The following is a 14,073-nucleotide window of genomic DNA, read 5'->3' on the forward strand; positions in this document are numbered from 1 at the left end:
TGAAAGAATGCTCAACATCACTAATCATTAGAGAAATGCAAATCAAAACTACAATGAGGTATCACCTCACACCAGTCAGAATGGCCATCAGCAAAAAATCTACAAACAATAAATGCTGGAGAGGGTGTGGAGAAAAGCGAACCCTCTTGCACTGTTAGTGGGAATGTAAGTTGATACAGCCACTATGGAGAACAGTATGGAGGTTCCTTAGAAAACTAAAAATAGAGCTATTGTATGACCCAGCAATTCCACTGCTGGGCATATACACAGAAAACCATAATTCAGAAAGAGTCAAATACCACAATGTTCATTGCAGCTGTATTTACAATCGCCAGAATATGGAAGCAACCTATGTGTCCACTGACAGATGAATGGATAAAGAAGATCTGGCACATATATGAAATGGAATATTACTCAACCATAAAAAGAAACGAAATTGAGTTATTTGTAGTGAGGTGGATGGACCTAGATTCTGTCATACAGAGTGAAGTAAGTCAGAAAGAGAAAAACAAATACCATATGCTAACACATATATATGGAATCTAAACAAAATGGTTCTGAAGAACCTAGGGGCAGGACAAGAATAAAGAGGCAGATGTAGAGAATGGACTTGAGGACACAGGAAGGGGGAAGCATAAGCTGAGACGAAGTGAGAGAGTGGCACGGACATATATACACTACCAAATGTAAAATAGATAGCTAGTGGGAAGCAGCTGCATAGCGCAGGGTGATCAGCTCAGTGCTTTGTGAACCTCCTAGAGGGGTGGCTTAGGAAGGGTGGGAGGGAGATGCAAGAGGGAGGAGATAAGGGGATATATGTATATGCATAGCTGATTCACTTTGTTATAAAGCAGAAACTAACATGCCATCGTAAAGCAATTATACTCCAATAAAGATGTTAAAAAAATTTTTTAATGTAAAGAAAAAAAAAGAAAATCAACTATACTTTAAAATGTAATAAAAATTAAATTAAAGTTAGACCCTGAGATATAAACCTGCTAAAGTTTATAACTTATTCATGATAAATACTTTATACACTGATGTATTATGTAGCAGAATAGATGGTTTTATAAAAGACTGATTTAAGTGGAATATTTAGTTGTATGGGTATTTCAAAAGGTAAAAGTTTGATTTCTTGAAACAATTTTGAAATGTGTCACTATATGTTTTTGCTATCAGTATTTTCCTAAACAACTTTTCATTGGAGTGAATGGATAATCTTTTTCTCTAATCTTAAATGCTAGAGTATATAGTCACATGCTATATTATTTAACTCTCCCATGAAATCCAGACCCCAACAATGAACTCCGATCCAAAGAGGAATCATGTAGAGTCTTAGGAAATTGGGGAAAGGCCTCAAATAAATATTAAGGTGGGAAATAATAGATTTTGTGTCATATATTTTCACAGAATTCTGTCATTGTGGGTATGTACTTTCAAATACTTGGGACAGGCAGACTCTTTTCTTCTTTTAGCCAGGCTAATAATAGGAAGAAGGAGAAGAGGTACAGATGACAGCTAAGAGCTAACATGGGTGAATGTAGGTGTAGCCAACAAAGAATGTGCTGGTTATATGAAATTTCTGCAGGCCTAGTTATTTTTGAAAACTATTTGAAAAAAAAAATTTAATGCCCAGAAAAGACACTATGAAAAAGAAATATGTGATTTTTCAGTAAAACGTGTGTATCATCATTTTGTGTTTGCTTCTGACATCCTCAGTCTGTTATTCTTATTATATCTTTAATGTTCATACATATTTCATTGTATTTTCTTGCCCCGTTGATGACAAGCTAGACTTAATAACTAAGAATAATTCACAGATATACCATTAATCATGGCGTGCAAATCTATGACATTAAAAGAATAATGTGACTGCTGGAATAGTCCACGTGCTTTAAAACCTTGTTCTTTGCAGACTGGGGAAGCTGTTTTGCTTAACATTAGCTCTACCACACATCAGTTTGCTTTACAAGGTCTCCCTGAAATCAATCAGGCACATGTACTGTGCTTTCGAAGAATTTTGTACAGTAAGAATAGCTATGAAATGTGTGAAAATACAGGTGACATATACTGTAGTTTTTGTAATAGTAGTGACATGTATGCTAGTGATTTTAAAAACTAATTTATAAGAGTTTTATCTGGTTTTAAAATATCAAGAGGTTTTATGAAACAATTTAAAATTTGGCATCAGATGGCATCATACTTATTACTCAGCTCTTGCAAGCAACCAAATATAGAAGTTGGTAGTTACCTCCTCACCTTTCAAAATTTTCACTCCTATTCATCTGATCATATTCTGGTGTTCTGCTATCAGATGCATTATTTTGTGTTTTATAACTTGTATTTAACTGTGGAGAGCACATCAAGCTGTACTCAGTCACTCATAATATTTTCCATTAGTTTCATCAGATAAAGTCAACAAAGGGATAATAATTCCTAAGAAGGGTAAGGAGAAAAGTTATGTAGCCTCAGAAAGGTACCCATCAAAAGGGGCCCAGTGAGATTAGAAACATTTCATGCTTAGGGGGAAATGAAAGATTGAAACATGGAGACCAGTGTCACTTCCCAGTTTTGCCTGGGGCTAGGCCAGGTCAGCACTGCAATCATTGTACAGAGCAGAGTAAATTGACCTACTTTTCTGAAGATGTCATATAAAATTTACATGATCTTCAGAGTCTAGCAACATTACATTGAACATAGACTTTACATCTGACAGCCAAAGGTTAGTAATACTAACATTTTCTTGAGTAAACAAACTTTCATTACCTAGATATAAATATATCACTTTGTCTCATGAGGTCTTATATGCAGTAAACTTTTTTCCTGGTAAGACTGTGAATTGGTTTATTGGTCATAGCCACATAATGTGAAAAGTGTAGGTATTGGACTCCATCTTGAAAGCACAAATAGTGCATTAAAGTAAAGCTGCCATACAGGATTAATAATGCAATATTGTGTTTTAAAACATGTCAGATTCTCTTAAATATATCTTTCTTCTTTAAACTTTAATCAGCTGAGATAAATGTTTTTTATTTGGCCTTAACTGTTTGTCACAAGACGATAAGAGACAGGCAGCCAATGAAATAAATGGAAGTGCTGCTCTGGTTAGGTAGAATTGGAATTTAATACTGTTGCAGTTGATTGAAATATAACTGAAATTATATATATATATATGTAATTTTGCATGGTTGTATGACATCATGAGAAAGAAAAGAGACCTACCAAATTTTTAATTGGCTAATACTTAGAAGTATTCGGGTGAACTTAGGTATAATGTTTTTGTACCTCTCCCCAAATATAGTCTATTCCTTTTTAAAAGAAGCTGTAATTAAGAGTATTTTGAGTCGTGCATATTAGTGATATCAAATCAATATTTAAATCAAATTAATGACTATTAAAAATATATTGCATCTAAATCCCAAAAAGGGATAGTGTGAATTATATTCTACAGCTCAACTTGCAAGTCCAGCTGTCACAGTGAAACCTCTGTCATTGAAATAGCTCAGAAATAGACTGCATTCATATTTAACCCAATAGCTTTAGGCATTCAGAGATATGGAGTAGATGAAATAAAAAGTACCGTATCAAAATTAACATCAAGCCATGTGTTATCCTTCTGGAGTTTTAGAATCATTTTTAACATAGATAGTAACTTGGTTTGAAATTTAAGCACACACATACACACAGGTTTGCTACTTGGAGAGTTCCGTGCCTGGGGGAGGGGAGGTGACAATTGGTGCATTCAGTATATAACACGTGTAATGATAATAAAGTTGATTGGTTGAACTCTATAGCTTTTTTTTTTTCTTTTCTTTTCTTCCTCTTCCTGTAGAGTAGTTCAGCCGGGGGGTGGAAGGATTCTCCCCCATCTTCACCCCCCACCAAGAAGGCGTAGGTTGATACCATTTTTATTGTTCTGCTGGGGTGGGAAAGAAACCATATGCTTTAGAATTTTGAATGGCTACACCAAAGGGAAGATTGAAGCAGGCCCTCTTTCCCCCTTCCTACCGGACTTTGAGGTGGGGTTATTCTTCTAAATGTTCTGGCAGACTCGGGGTTAGCTTAATGCTTCCACCCCGGGGCAGAGAGGTGGGTGAGGGGAAGAAATGCCAAGGGCTTCAGAGGAGCTTGGGCTGAGTGAAGTGTGGAGTGGGAAGCTGATGTCTGAAACCCACCCCTCCCCTGGATATCAGGCAAAGGCAATGAGAGTCGGAACCAGCTGATACCGTTGCTGCTGCTTCCGATTTCCAGGGTGAAATTTTCACAGCAGCTAATTCTAAAGGGAGGAAAAATCCCTAACCAGCAGAGAAGATTCTATATCACCCACCACAAGCTATCTAACCTTTTAGGCAGGCTTTTCAGAGAAATCCTCGGTTTAAAAGCCAGCGTTCACGATCCAAAAATACGGGACGGGAATTAGATCTGGTATGCAATGTGAAAAGCCTCTTTACACTCTATGAGTGTTTGAAACGATCCGATGACCATAGGAAGTGGCTGCCAACGCTCTGGCGGCTGCTCGTGCCGCCGCCGCCGCCGCCGTTCCTCGCAGAGGGCTGGACAGAGCCAATCCCGGTTTCAGCACCTCCGGCGCTGGACAGCTCTCTGCACGCCGTACCGCCGCCCGCCTGCTTTCTCCAAACACTCTCGCTTTGCATTACTGGAGATGCATCTAAATTACGTCCTGTTCAACAACAAGTAGATTTTTTTCCCCCCCCTGTACGGGAATTACAGTAGACGATTCTCTCAATTAAATTGCATTTTCTTCATTACGGATTTGGCAGTCAGGCGTATTTATCCCGATCTCCCCCCCCCACCACCCTTTGCAGGAACGAGTCTTTGGGAACCTGGTCCACCCAGGGATGTAAAACTGTGCTTACCGATGCATCCCATACGAAATGCTTATGTGATCGTCTCTCTACCTTCGCCATTTTGGCTCAGCAACCTAGAGAAATAGTAAGTAACAAAGGGAAAACACGGCTTTAATGCAAAGGCAGGGACATTGTGGAGAGTGTTTCTCCAGGGAACTGCATTTTAAATGGGGAAATGGAAAATGTTGCAGGGTGGCAAAATTGGGTTCGTCTCCTCCTTAGCTACAGTAGCTTGGTGAAATGAATTCTAGTTGGTGTGCTATAACTAAATTCTACTCAATTTTATGTCTTCTAACTTGAAATTTCTGCAGTATAGTTTTGAGGATGTACTCCAATCATATTGCTAATATGCTGCAAACTTTCAAATAAAAATACTTGTCAGCTTAACCTTTATTTTAGAACTCTAAAGCTGTTCTGGGGAATTTGTGAGGTTACTGTTGGTAGTAGAATGAAGACCCCAGACACTATAGCCAAACACATTGCATATCTGCATTGGATATTTTCAGTACAGGTTTTCTGGGGTGTCCTTGGATATATAATTTTTTTAATTAAATGAAATTTTTATGAAAGCAGAGACTGTCAGAAACTGTAAAATCATTCCTTAGTAGTATATAGGTTTGTAAAACTAGTTTCTGAAACAGACAGTTGTATAAACTGTCTGAAAGAAAAAATAACATCCTCATCAAATGCACTCTGAAAAATTATTTCAGAAATTGAAGTGCTGAAAAATAATTATTAAGAAAAATGTGACTTTCTGTCTAAATCTGGCCTAAATATGCATCACTCTTTTTACTTATTTTGATAGCCAAAAATGCCTATAAAATTGATTGTGCATATCTAAGATTTGGAACACACTTGATCTTAAAGTGTATTTCTTTAAACTTCCAATACTGAAAATATGAAAAACAGCAGATTTTATTAGTTAGTACCATGTTAGTGTCTAAAGAAAGAAATCTCTTTGATCTTTATATATGTTTTAAAAGGTATAAGGCTTATTTTTCAAGGTCAAGTATTTAGAGACTAATATTGACATTGTGAAAATTATCTCTATATATTTTGTTCACAGAAAAAAAATCACAAATATATTCTAAGGTCTTACACTTGAAATCTGATTTTCTTCTATATTCTTAGAGGACAAGCTAGTGAAATTAAATGAGAGAATACTTGACTTAGAACAAAGTTGTCAAAAGTCAGAAAGTTTGAAAATTTTTCAATGTCTAGGTACCAGATTTGGATAACATAATGGGAGGATCAAAGTAAATTTCACCAAAATACATTTTGTGAAATAACTGAACTGTAGTTAGTTGAAGAAAAATAAATACTGCTTCAAATTTCAACCAGATGAAATTTAACATGTTAATGTTGACCAAGTTGTAGCTTCAGTTATTTATTTTAGAAAGCCATAAGTGGGTATATGCCACAATTAAGCATTGAAAACTCTTAAGGCCTTCATTACTTCACAGTGGGAGACAGGGAGTAGCTAGAATTAGTCATTTTAGAGGTTGAGAATATGTGAACAGAGTGGTTACTGGGTAATTATCTGGTTACTATAACAACTATATTGGCTATTTTTGAGTGTTAGGATAGTTTTGTTGAGTTTAGAAGTTATTTTAATTTATTTAAAAAATTCTCTCTCTCTTTTTTTTTTTTTTTTTTGCTTCTTTTGTTTAATTTACAGATCATGGAATCCTCTAGTACACCTTCAGTTACCCTAATTGTAGGCAGTGGCCTTTCTTGCTTGGCCTTGATCACCCTAGCCGTTGTCTATGCAGCATTATGGAGGTATGTAATCAATTAATACACTAGAAATGGAATGTTCGGTTATTCAGAGTTAAATCAAGGAATATAATAACTATTATATGTCTCATGTCTTCTTAATTTACTGAAAGAAGTACTTTGAAAACAGAATTATAATTGCCATGATTGAGCTATAATAAATGAGCTCAATAACACTAAATAAGTGTCAATAACACTAAATAAGTGTTTACTTAATTTTCTTGTCTGTATTTTCCTATAATGGGAAAGTACACAAAACACACACACACACACACACACACACACACTTTTCTTCCCAATTCAAATGATGGTAGCCTTCAACAAGTTGCTTACCCCCAAGCATGGTACTCTTAATACCCCAAGTTCAGTCTATGTGTTGTTTATATTTATCCCAACTGCTATTGAGCTTGAGAGTTTAATGGTACAGTCAAATTAATTTCTCTGTTATAGAAATATGGTCTCCAAATGCTTAAGTTTTAAACACATGCTTTCAGTGTATCCCAATGTGTAAAGTCTTCTATAATATTAATGCATTAATACAATACCATAAAGCTTTAGAAAAGACTTCTCAGATGAATGTTTCCAATAAGTCAGATTTTGACAAACTGATTTTTAAAAGTCATAAAAATACATAAACAAGGGAGAGTGATTGAAAAATACTGTTCTATAATATGAGAAATTATATCTGTTTGACATTGTATGAAAATTTAGTAGTTCTCTAAGATTTGTTCTTGTTCTGTTAATGAGAATTAGACTTGTGAAGTTTATTATGTCTACTGACATATTGATAACTAGTATATAAATAAACTTCCCAATACATTTTCAAATGTTAAACATTTTTATATCCATTTTGATTACCTTAAAATGTTCTAAAAACAGTTACCATATTAGCAAATATATAATTATGTATTACTTCCTGAATATTTGAAATATTAAAATTGCAAAGGTAGTCAGGCCTAGTATTTTACTTATCTTTTACTTAAGATAAAAACAACAATTTCATTGAAAAATTAATTACAATTTAATAAGGAAAGATCATTTGATTTAACATCCTTTTTTTGAAAAAAAATCATTGTTCTCCATCATATTTTTTACTCTTTTGAGAACAAAAATTAATTGTCCAGGATATTATATTGTCAAAGATATTAAGATTTTCATGCTTCATACAAAAATAAAATATGTACACATTCTTGGTCCATTGGTACAGATACATAATAGAGGTCCTGCCTTCCCATGCAGGGTAGTGAAATACCAAATGAGGGAATCTGATAATATATGGCCAGTCTCATGAAGTGAAAGAAATGCTTGTTCTAGGCATGGCATTGTAGACAGTAGAATCCAGGGTTCAGGACTCAGTCAAGCAGGCATTGTTCTGGTAATACAAGAGCAAGACAGACAAAGGCTGGGAACAAGACTTTCTCTCCCACAATTGCCTGAATGGTATTTCTCAGGAAATGAAGCAGTGTTTATGGGCCAGGATACCAGGTAATAGTATCACAATTCATCAATGGCATCATGTCATACTCACTGAAGTATTCAGAACCAAGTTCCATTTCTCAGTACTTAGGGTTCAGCCACCAATTACACCTTCTCTTCACGCCTCAATACATATGGCTAACACTAGCACAAACACTGCTAGTATAAATGATATATAAAATATATCAAAGAAGTACAGGATTATTTAGTCCATAGGGATGTTTGCTGTAATCCAGAAAATCCAGGAAAATCACCTATTGCAATAGCTTTCTAGGAATTACCACCTGAAAGGATCTATCCAAACTTGACATGAAACTGAGAAGTTTAGAAGACAGTACTAAGAAACAACATAAATTTGAATTCCTAACCATTAGTGGCCATCAACTCATTGTCTACAGGTAGAAGAATTGAAGTAATATTAATAAATTGATAGAAGTTTCAAGATTCATAAACTATTAAGTGAATCTTGTAGCATGACTAATTCAATGCATTTTGTAAACATTAAATTTACCTAGTAACATTCCTGTATGATAATACTCATGTCAGGATCTTACTGCCTCTTTTTTTCTAATTAAAAGGTTTAGGGTTTTTTTGCTTTTCTAATGATGTGTAAAATGTGTGAACATCAGAATTATTTTATATATAATATACCACTTTGAAATTTGCTGATGTCTCATGTAGCTCATTAGAGATATTCATCAAAGAATGAATCCATTGTATGTTCTCTCCATCTACAGATATGTTTTGTAGAATTTCGTTATTACATCACAGAGCAACTGAGCATGTCCTTTTAATCCATGTATTGAAATGATGCATTCACAAATTTTGTTTAAAACATAAAGCACATTTATAAAAAGTTTTGAAAGTTGAGACATTTTATAGCAATTTTTAAGGCAATAATGTCACAATGTTAATGAAAATGAAAACATCTAAAGACTCTTCAGGGTGGTCAGTCTAGGTCTTCATTACCATGATTTTTCTATTTACTGAGCAAATAATATCAATGAAAGCCTTTCAGTAATGTCATCTGTGTCCTTGTGTTGTCATGGAAGCCTTTAATATCACATAAAGGGTCAACTGTGTGCAGCCCTTAAATGTTTTAATGATACATTCCCAACCAAAAAAAAAAGGAACAACTTAATATTTGATGATGTTTTCAGCATCCCAGTGTGTGGTTTATTACATTTTTAGATACTGATGATGCAGGGACAAGATTAAGCTACTCTTGAGGCCATTTTTTATTGAGGGTCCACCTAGGTTCATTCTATGTTTGTTCTGTGAAGAAAGGAAGATTCTTTTATATTAAAAAATTTCTTTGTATATTTTATTATTCCTCTTGTTTTTGTTTTGCTTTCTTTTCTGAAACATGTGATGGAATGTAGGACCTCTGCCTAAATATTCCTCACAAACAGAGAGAAAGAACTTTGATAGATTTTTGCCTTCCAAAGAGTGCCTCCAGATCTCTGACACCCCCATGGAACACTGCACAGGGAAGCCCACACTGTGGACAGTGAATTCATGTTCTAACACAAATTGAACTGTCTCAAATACACAGCAAGAACACATATGTCTTTTTGTTACTGTCACTCACTGATTTACCACAGGGTACAGTAAAGCCAGATAGCTGCTACCCTTTTAGGGTAAACACCTGGTAGAACATTTGATTCTGAGCAGTTTTCTCCATGGCTTACATTCTTTTTTTTTTTTTTTTTAAATTGCTTTACAATGGTGTGTTAGTTTCTGCTTTATAACAAAGCGAATCAGCTATACATATACATATATGCCCATATCTCTTCCCTCTTGCATCTCCCTCCCTCCCACCCTCCCTATCCCACCCCTCTAGGTGGTCACAAACCACCGAGCTGACCTCCCTGTGCTATGCGGCTGCTTCCCACTAGCTATCTATTTTACATTTGGTAGTGTATATAAAGTCCATGCCACTCTCTCACTTCATCCCAGCTTACCCTTCCCCCTCCCATATCCTCAAGTCCATTCTCTAGTAGGTCTGTGTCTTTATTCCCGTCTTACCCCTGGGCTTACATTCTTGATGTGCTTAAAAATTATATGACAGACTGTATATAAATACTTCTTCATACGGGTAAAATATGGCAGGCTCCGACTAATTTTCCAGCCTAATGATGAATTATCATTTATGGATTGGATTAGATTTTAGCTGTAAAGATTCGTTTTCTTTTTTCTTGTTTTGGAACAATTTTTCAGGAAAAGAAAAACATAAAGAGTAACAGCCTAACTATATAAAAATACTTGAGCGAGTGAAGTGGTGGATGAAAATTGTTCATGGTTTCTTGAGAGTAAAGGCATCTTCCTAGTAAATAGGGGGATATTTCAGAATCTGTGTGGGGTTTTTCTTTTTGGTTTTCAGTTTCTACTGGTTGATGTAAATGACAATAATTAGCATATTACATATACACAAATAGGAAGGTAATGATACTAATTGATATCGTTCTAAGAAATTTTATACTTCTAGTAAAAAAAGTTATGGTGATAACAGATGTGCAATTTAGCTTCTGTCAGAAGTGCCATGTTGTCCACACTAATGTCTAAAGAAAAATAAATTTAAGGTCTCTTGGACATTATATGTCACTATAAAATTGGGTCTCTAAGAATAATCTTCCTCAAAAACAACTTTTTAAATATTTTTTCTCATGTAAAGCCTTCATGTTAGTATCTTTTTCTGGATGAATTCCACCAATTTGCATAATAGAGAATTTCTCATCTTTCCATTGAATTTTAAAGTTGGACACTTTCTCTCTCTTACTAGGTACATACGCTCTGAGAGGTCCATAATTCTGATTAACTTCTGCCTGTCTATCATCTCATCCAACATCCTCATCCTGGTTGGACAGACTCAGACACAAAATAAGGTATGACTGGTGATTATTATGCTTCTCTTTCTGCGTTTATGTTGTGACATAAAGTTGGCTATTGATAATCTAAAATGTTTATTCTTGATAAAATAGGGAACTTCTGATGAAATTATTTTTAAAAATAAAACTATTTTATTTGTTTCTGAATAAAAGTATTGGTTATTCCAGTCCAGAAATACATTCCCTTGGCTTAATTTCTTGGGGATTGAGAGGCTGTTTATAATAGTAAACATAATGTGTTTATTAAACATTATGTCAAAGCTCTATGAGTTCAAAGCCTTGGAACATCAAAAGCACAAATTTTAATTCATTATCCTAATTGTAATAGAATTTCCTGTGTTTTGATCTAATTTATTAACATACTGATTCCTAAAATTCAACTATAAATTGCTAACTAGTGTAACATAGCTGTTGAAAAATCCGCCAAAAAACTTATTTTAGACAATAACCGAAGACAGTATTAGGAGGAAGTGACTCTAGATTTTATGCCTTTCAAAAAGTTTTATTAGGCAAAAAGTATTTTGATACTTAAACAGTTCTGTAGTTCTTTAACTGTGTAATCACTTTCAGTAGAATGTAAAATATATGACTTGAGTTGAATGACCATGTTTTTTGAGAAATGACTGTCAGTCTTTTTGCTAATTGACTCTGAAATACATTCCAAAGAACCCATAATAGAAGTCTTAAATTAAATTACCCCAACCTCAAAGGAATTCTGTTAAAAAATGCTTTGATAATATTTGCTGGTCAGTTTGGGCCTGTTCTTTTCTTAAATTTTTCCAAATATTAAAATCAATAATTGAACTTTTTCCCTATAAGCTATCATTTTTAGAACCTCCAATGCACTTTTCAGTAGGTACTTTTGATACATTAGGTATTTGTAGGACATGCATCAACATCAAAGATTATGGATAGTTTGTTTATTTTGCTAACTTACACTCCTAAGAATCTGATTCCTACCCAAAGAATACAATTTGGGGTCCAGAGAGGCCTGGGAAACTGCTTAGGTGATTCTGATCAAGATTTTGTCTCGACCCATATTACCCTAGCGCTGTGGGGAGGGGGTGGAGGGGGGATAAGCGGAAGGTCACTAACCATGAAGGACAAACGCAAAAAAAGGGAACAACAGTAAGAGCCCAATAAGGAGCCTTGTAGAAGTAAAAAGCACTTTCACCTTTCACGGATCTGAATGTTTAGTTCTTTTCCCATTTCTTTCCTGTGTCTTCTTAAAAAAAAAGGTGAGGCAATGTAAAGTCTATTAAAATATATTTCAGGGCCACCTTCTGACTATTTAACCTACATTTAACAAGAAATTCATGGGAAAAGGAAAGTCAGAGGAAGAAAGGGGAAAGACCACAGTGAGGGAGATGCAGTTGGAATTGGGAGGGGGAAAAAAAGTGTGCAGGGTAAGCAGCAGAGGGGAAGTGGATGGGGGTAGGCTCAAGCAAGCTGGGAAGGGAAGGAAAGGGCTGGGGATGAAGGAGGGGAGATGCCCCGTGAGCCCTGAGCAGTGAAGAATCCCTCATCGGCAGGACCTCAGATCCCTTAGGAATGCTCCTTCACTTGTTCATACCTGGTCACAATTCTTTAACTCTTTGTCCTTGAACCTCCGTGCAAAGCAGGAGAGCTTTCCTCTGAAGTAGAAATCACTTACTGGGTCTGGGATCCAGAAAAATTCGAGCTAGAGTTAGCTTGAGCTGGTAGTTTGTTTTGTTTTGTTTTTTTTCCACCAACGTCTCCCTGTCGTTTTTTACCCTCCAAACACTCTTGAGTTATGTCCCTCATTAGAATATGGAAAACATCATTGTCTTCAGTAGGAAATATGCTTTTAAAACTGCTTTATGCTGTCTGGCAAAGTTTTTACAAGTTCTGAGCCAAATGGTCAAATAGTAAAATTTTCCACAAGGTTTACCACATATTTTAGTGGTTGTTGTGTATTTCTGTTGGATCATTGCTGTTCGATAGAAATACACTGTAGGCCACAAATGCAAGCTATGTATGTAATAGTGATATTTTAGTAGCCACATTAAAATAAGTAAAAATAAACAAGCAAAATCAATTTTAATAATATATTTAACTCAGTGTATCCAAAAGATGACCATTTTAACATATAAGTAATATTTTTAAATGTTAATACAATGTTTTAAAATTTTTTTAAATAAAAGTCTTCAGAATCTGGTGTGTGTTTTATACTTATAATACATCACAGTTTGGGCCAAGTGCATTTCAAGTGCTCAGTGGCTACATGTACCAAGTGACTACCATGTTGTGTAGGTCTAAATGGTAATGATACTTAGAGACTAAAGCAGTCTTGAGAAATTACATTCTGCTTTCCCATTTTGGCTTTTCCAGGTTCTCAATGTCCTGTTTTTTGTTTTTAATTAAAATGTCTGCTAGATATCTATGAATATTATGAACATCAAAGGCAAGATAAGACAAGTCTAGTTTTACGTTTCATTTCTGATTATGAAGCATGGCCAGCATGGGCTTGGTTTAAAAAAATCAAAGGTCAGTTTAGTTTTGTTTCTGCAGAATAGATTCTATATGGTTTTGGGATCCTAGTGGCTCTGTTCCAGATAGACTGTGCTGATTTCTGCTACTACACTGTTGATGTTTGTGGGGAGGAGTGGGGGAATAGGTGGTGGTGATGATAAAGAAAATGAAAAATTATTGTTTTTCTCTCATGCTATGTTAATTTTGCTTTACTAGCTTTGAGTAGATGATCTTTGCAAGCCTAGGACATTCCACTATGGAGTGACTAGGAGAGAAAAATACAACACACTAAGATTTTATTCTTAGTCACTCTCAACAATATCAGGTTTCCAGGGGAAATAATCGTATATTTTATTATGATACATGTGCTGAATTCAATTAAATTGACCTCACTTCATTTTAAATATATGTGAAATAGCAGTATGTGAAAAGCCATACCTGCTTCACTGTTTGGAGGATTAATGATGTCTCAAAAAAAAAAAAAAAAAAAAGAGAAAAAATACGAAAATGTATTATCCGTATAAACTCATGATCTGTATAAACTCCAGGACAGTATTTTAAAAAGGTAAAAT

At 35.0% G+C, this 14,073-nt stretch overlaps 1 protein-coding gene across 1 annotated transcript in view; it reads left to right on the forward strand.

Moving 5' to 3' along the window:
- Positions 1-14,073, forward strand: part of ADGRB3 (adhesion G protein-coupled receptor B3) — a 792,587-nt gene that overhangs the window by 639,918 nt on the left and 138,596 nt on the right. The window contains exons 16-18 of the mRNA XM_024133055.1: positions 4,827-4,953; positions 6,547-6,650; positions 10,903-11,005. Coding sequence (XP_023988823.1) covers positions 4,827-4,953; positions 6,547-6,650; positions 10,903-11,005 — 334 coding nt within the window. The remainder of the gene's footprint in view (positions 1-4,826; positions 4,954-6,546; positions 6,651-10,902; positions 11,006-14,073) is intronic.

Source organism: Physeter macrocephalus, chromosome 10 (genome assembly GCF_002837175.3).
Source record: "Physeter macrocephalus isolate SW-GA chromosome 10, ASM283717v5, whole genome shotgun sequence".
In the NCBI taxonomy this organism is placed as follows: Eukaryota; Metazoa; Chordata; class Mammalia; order Artiodactyla; family Physeteridae; genus Physeter; species Physeter macrocephalus.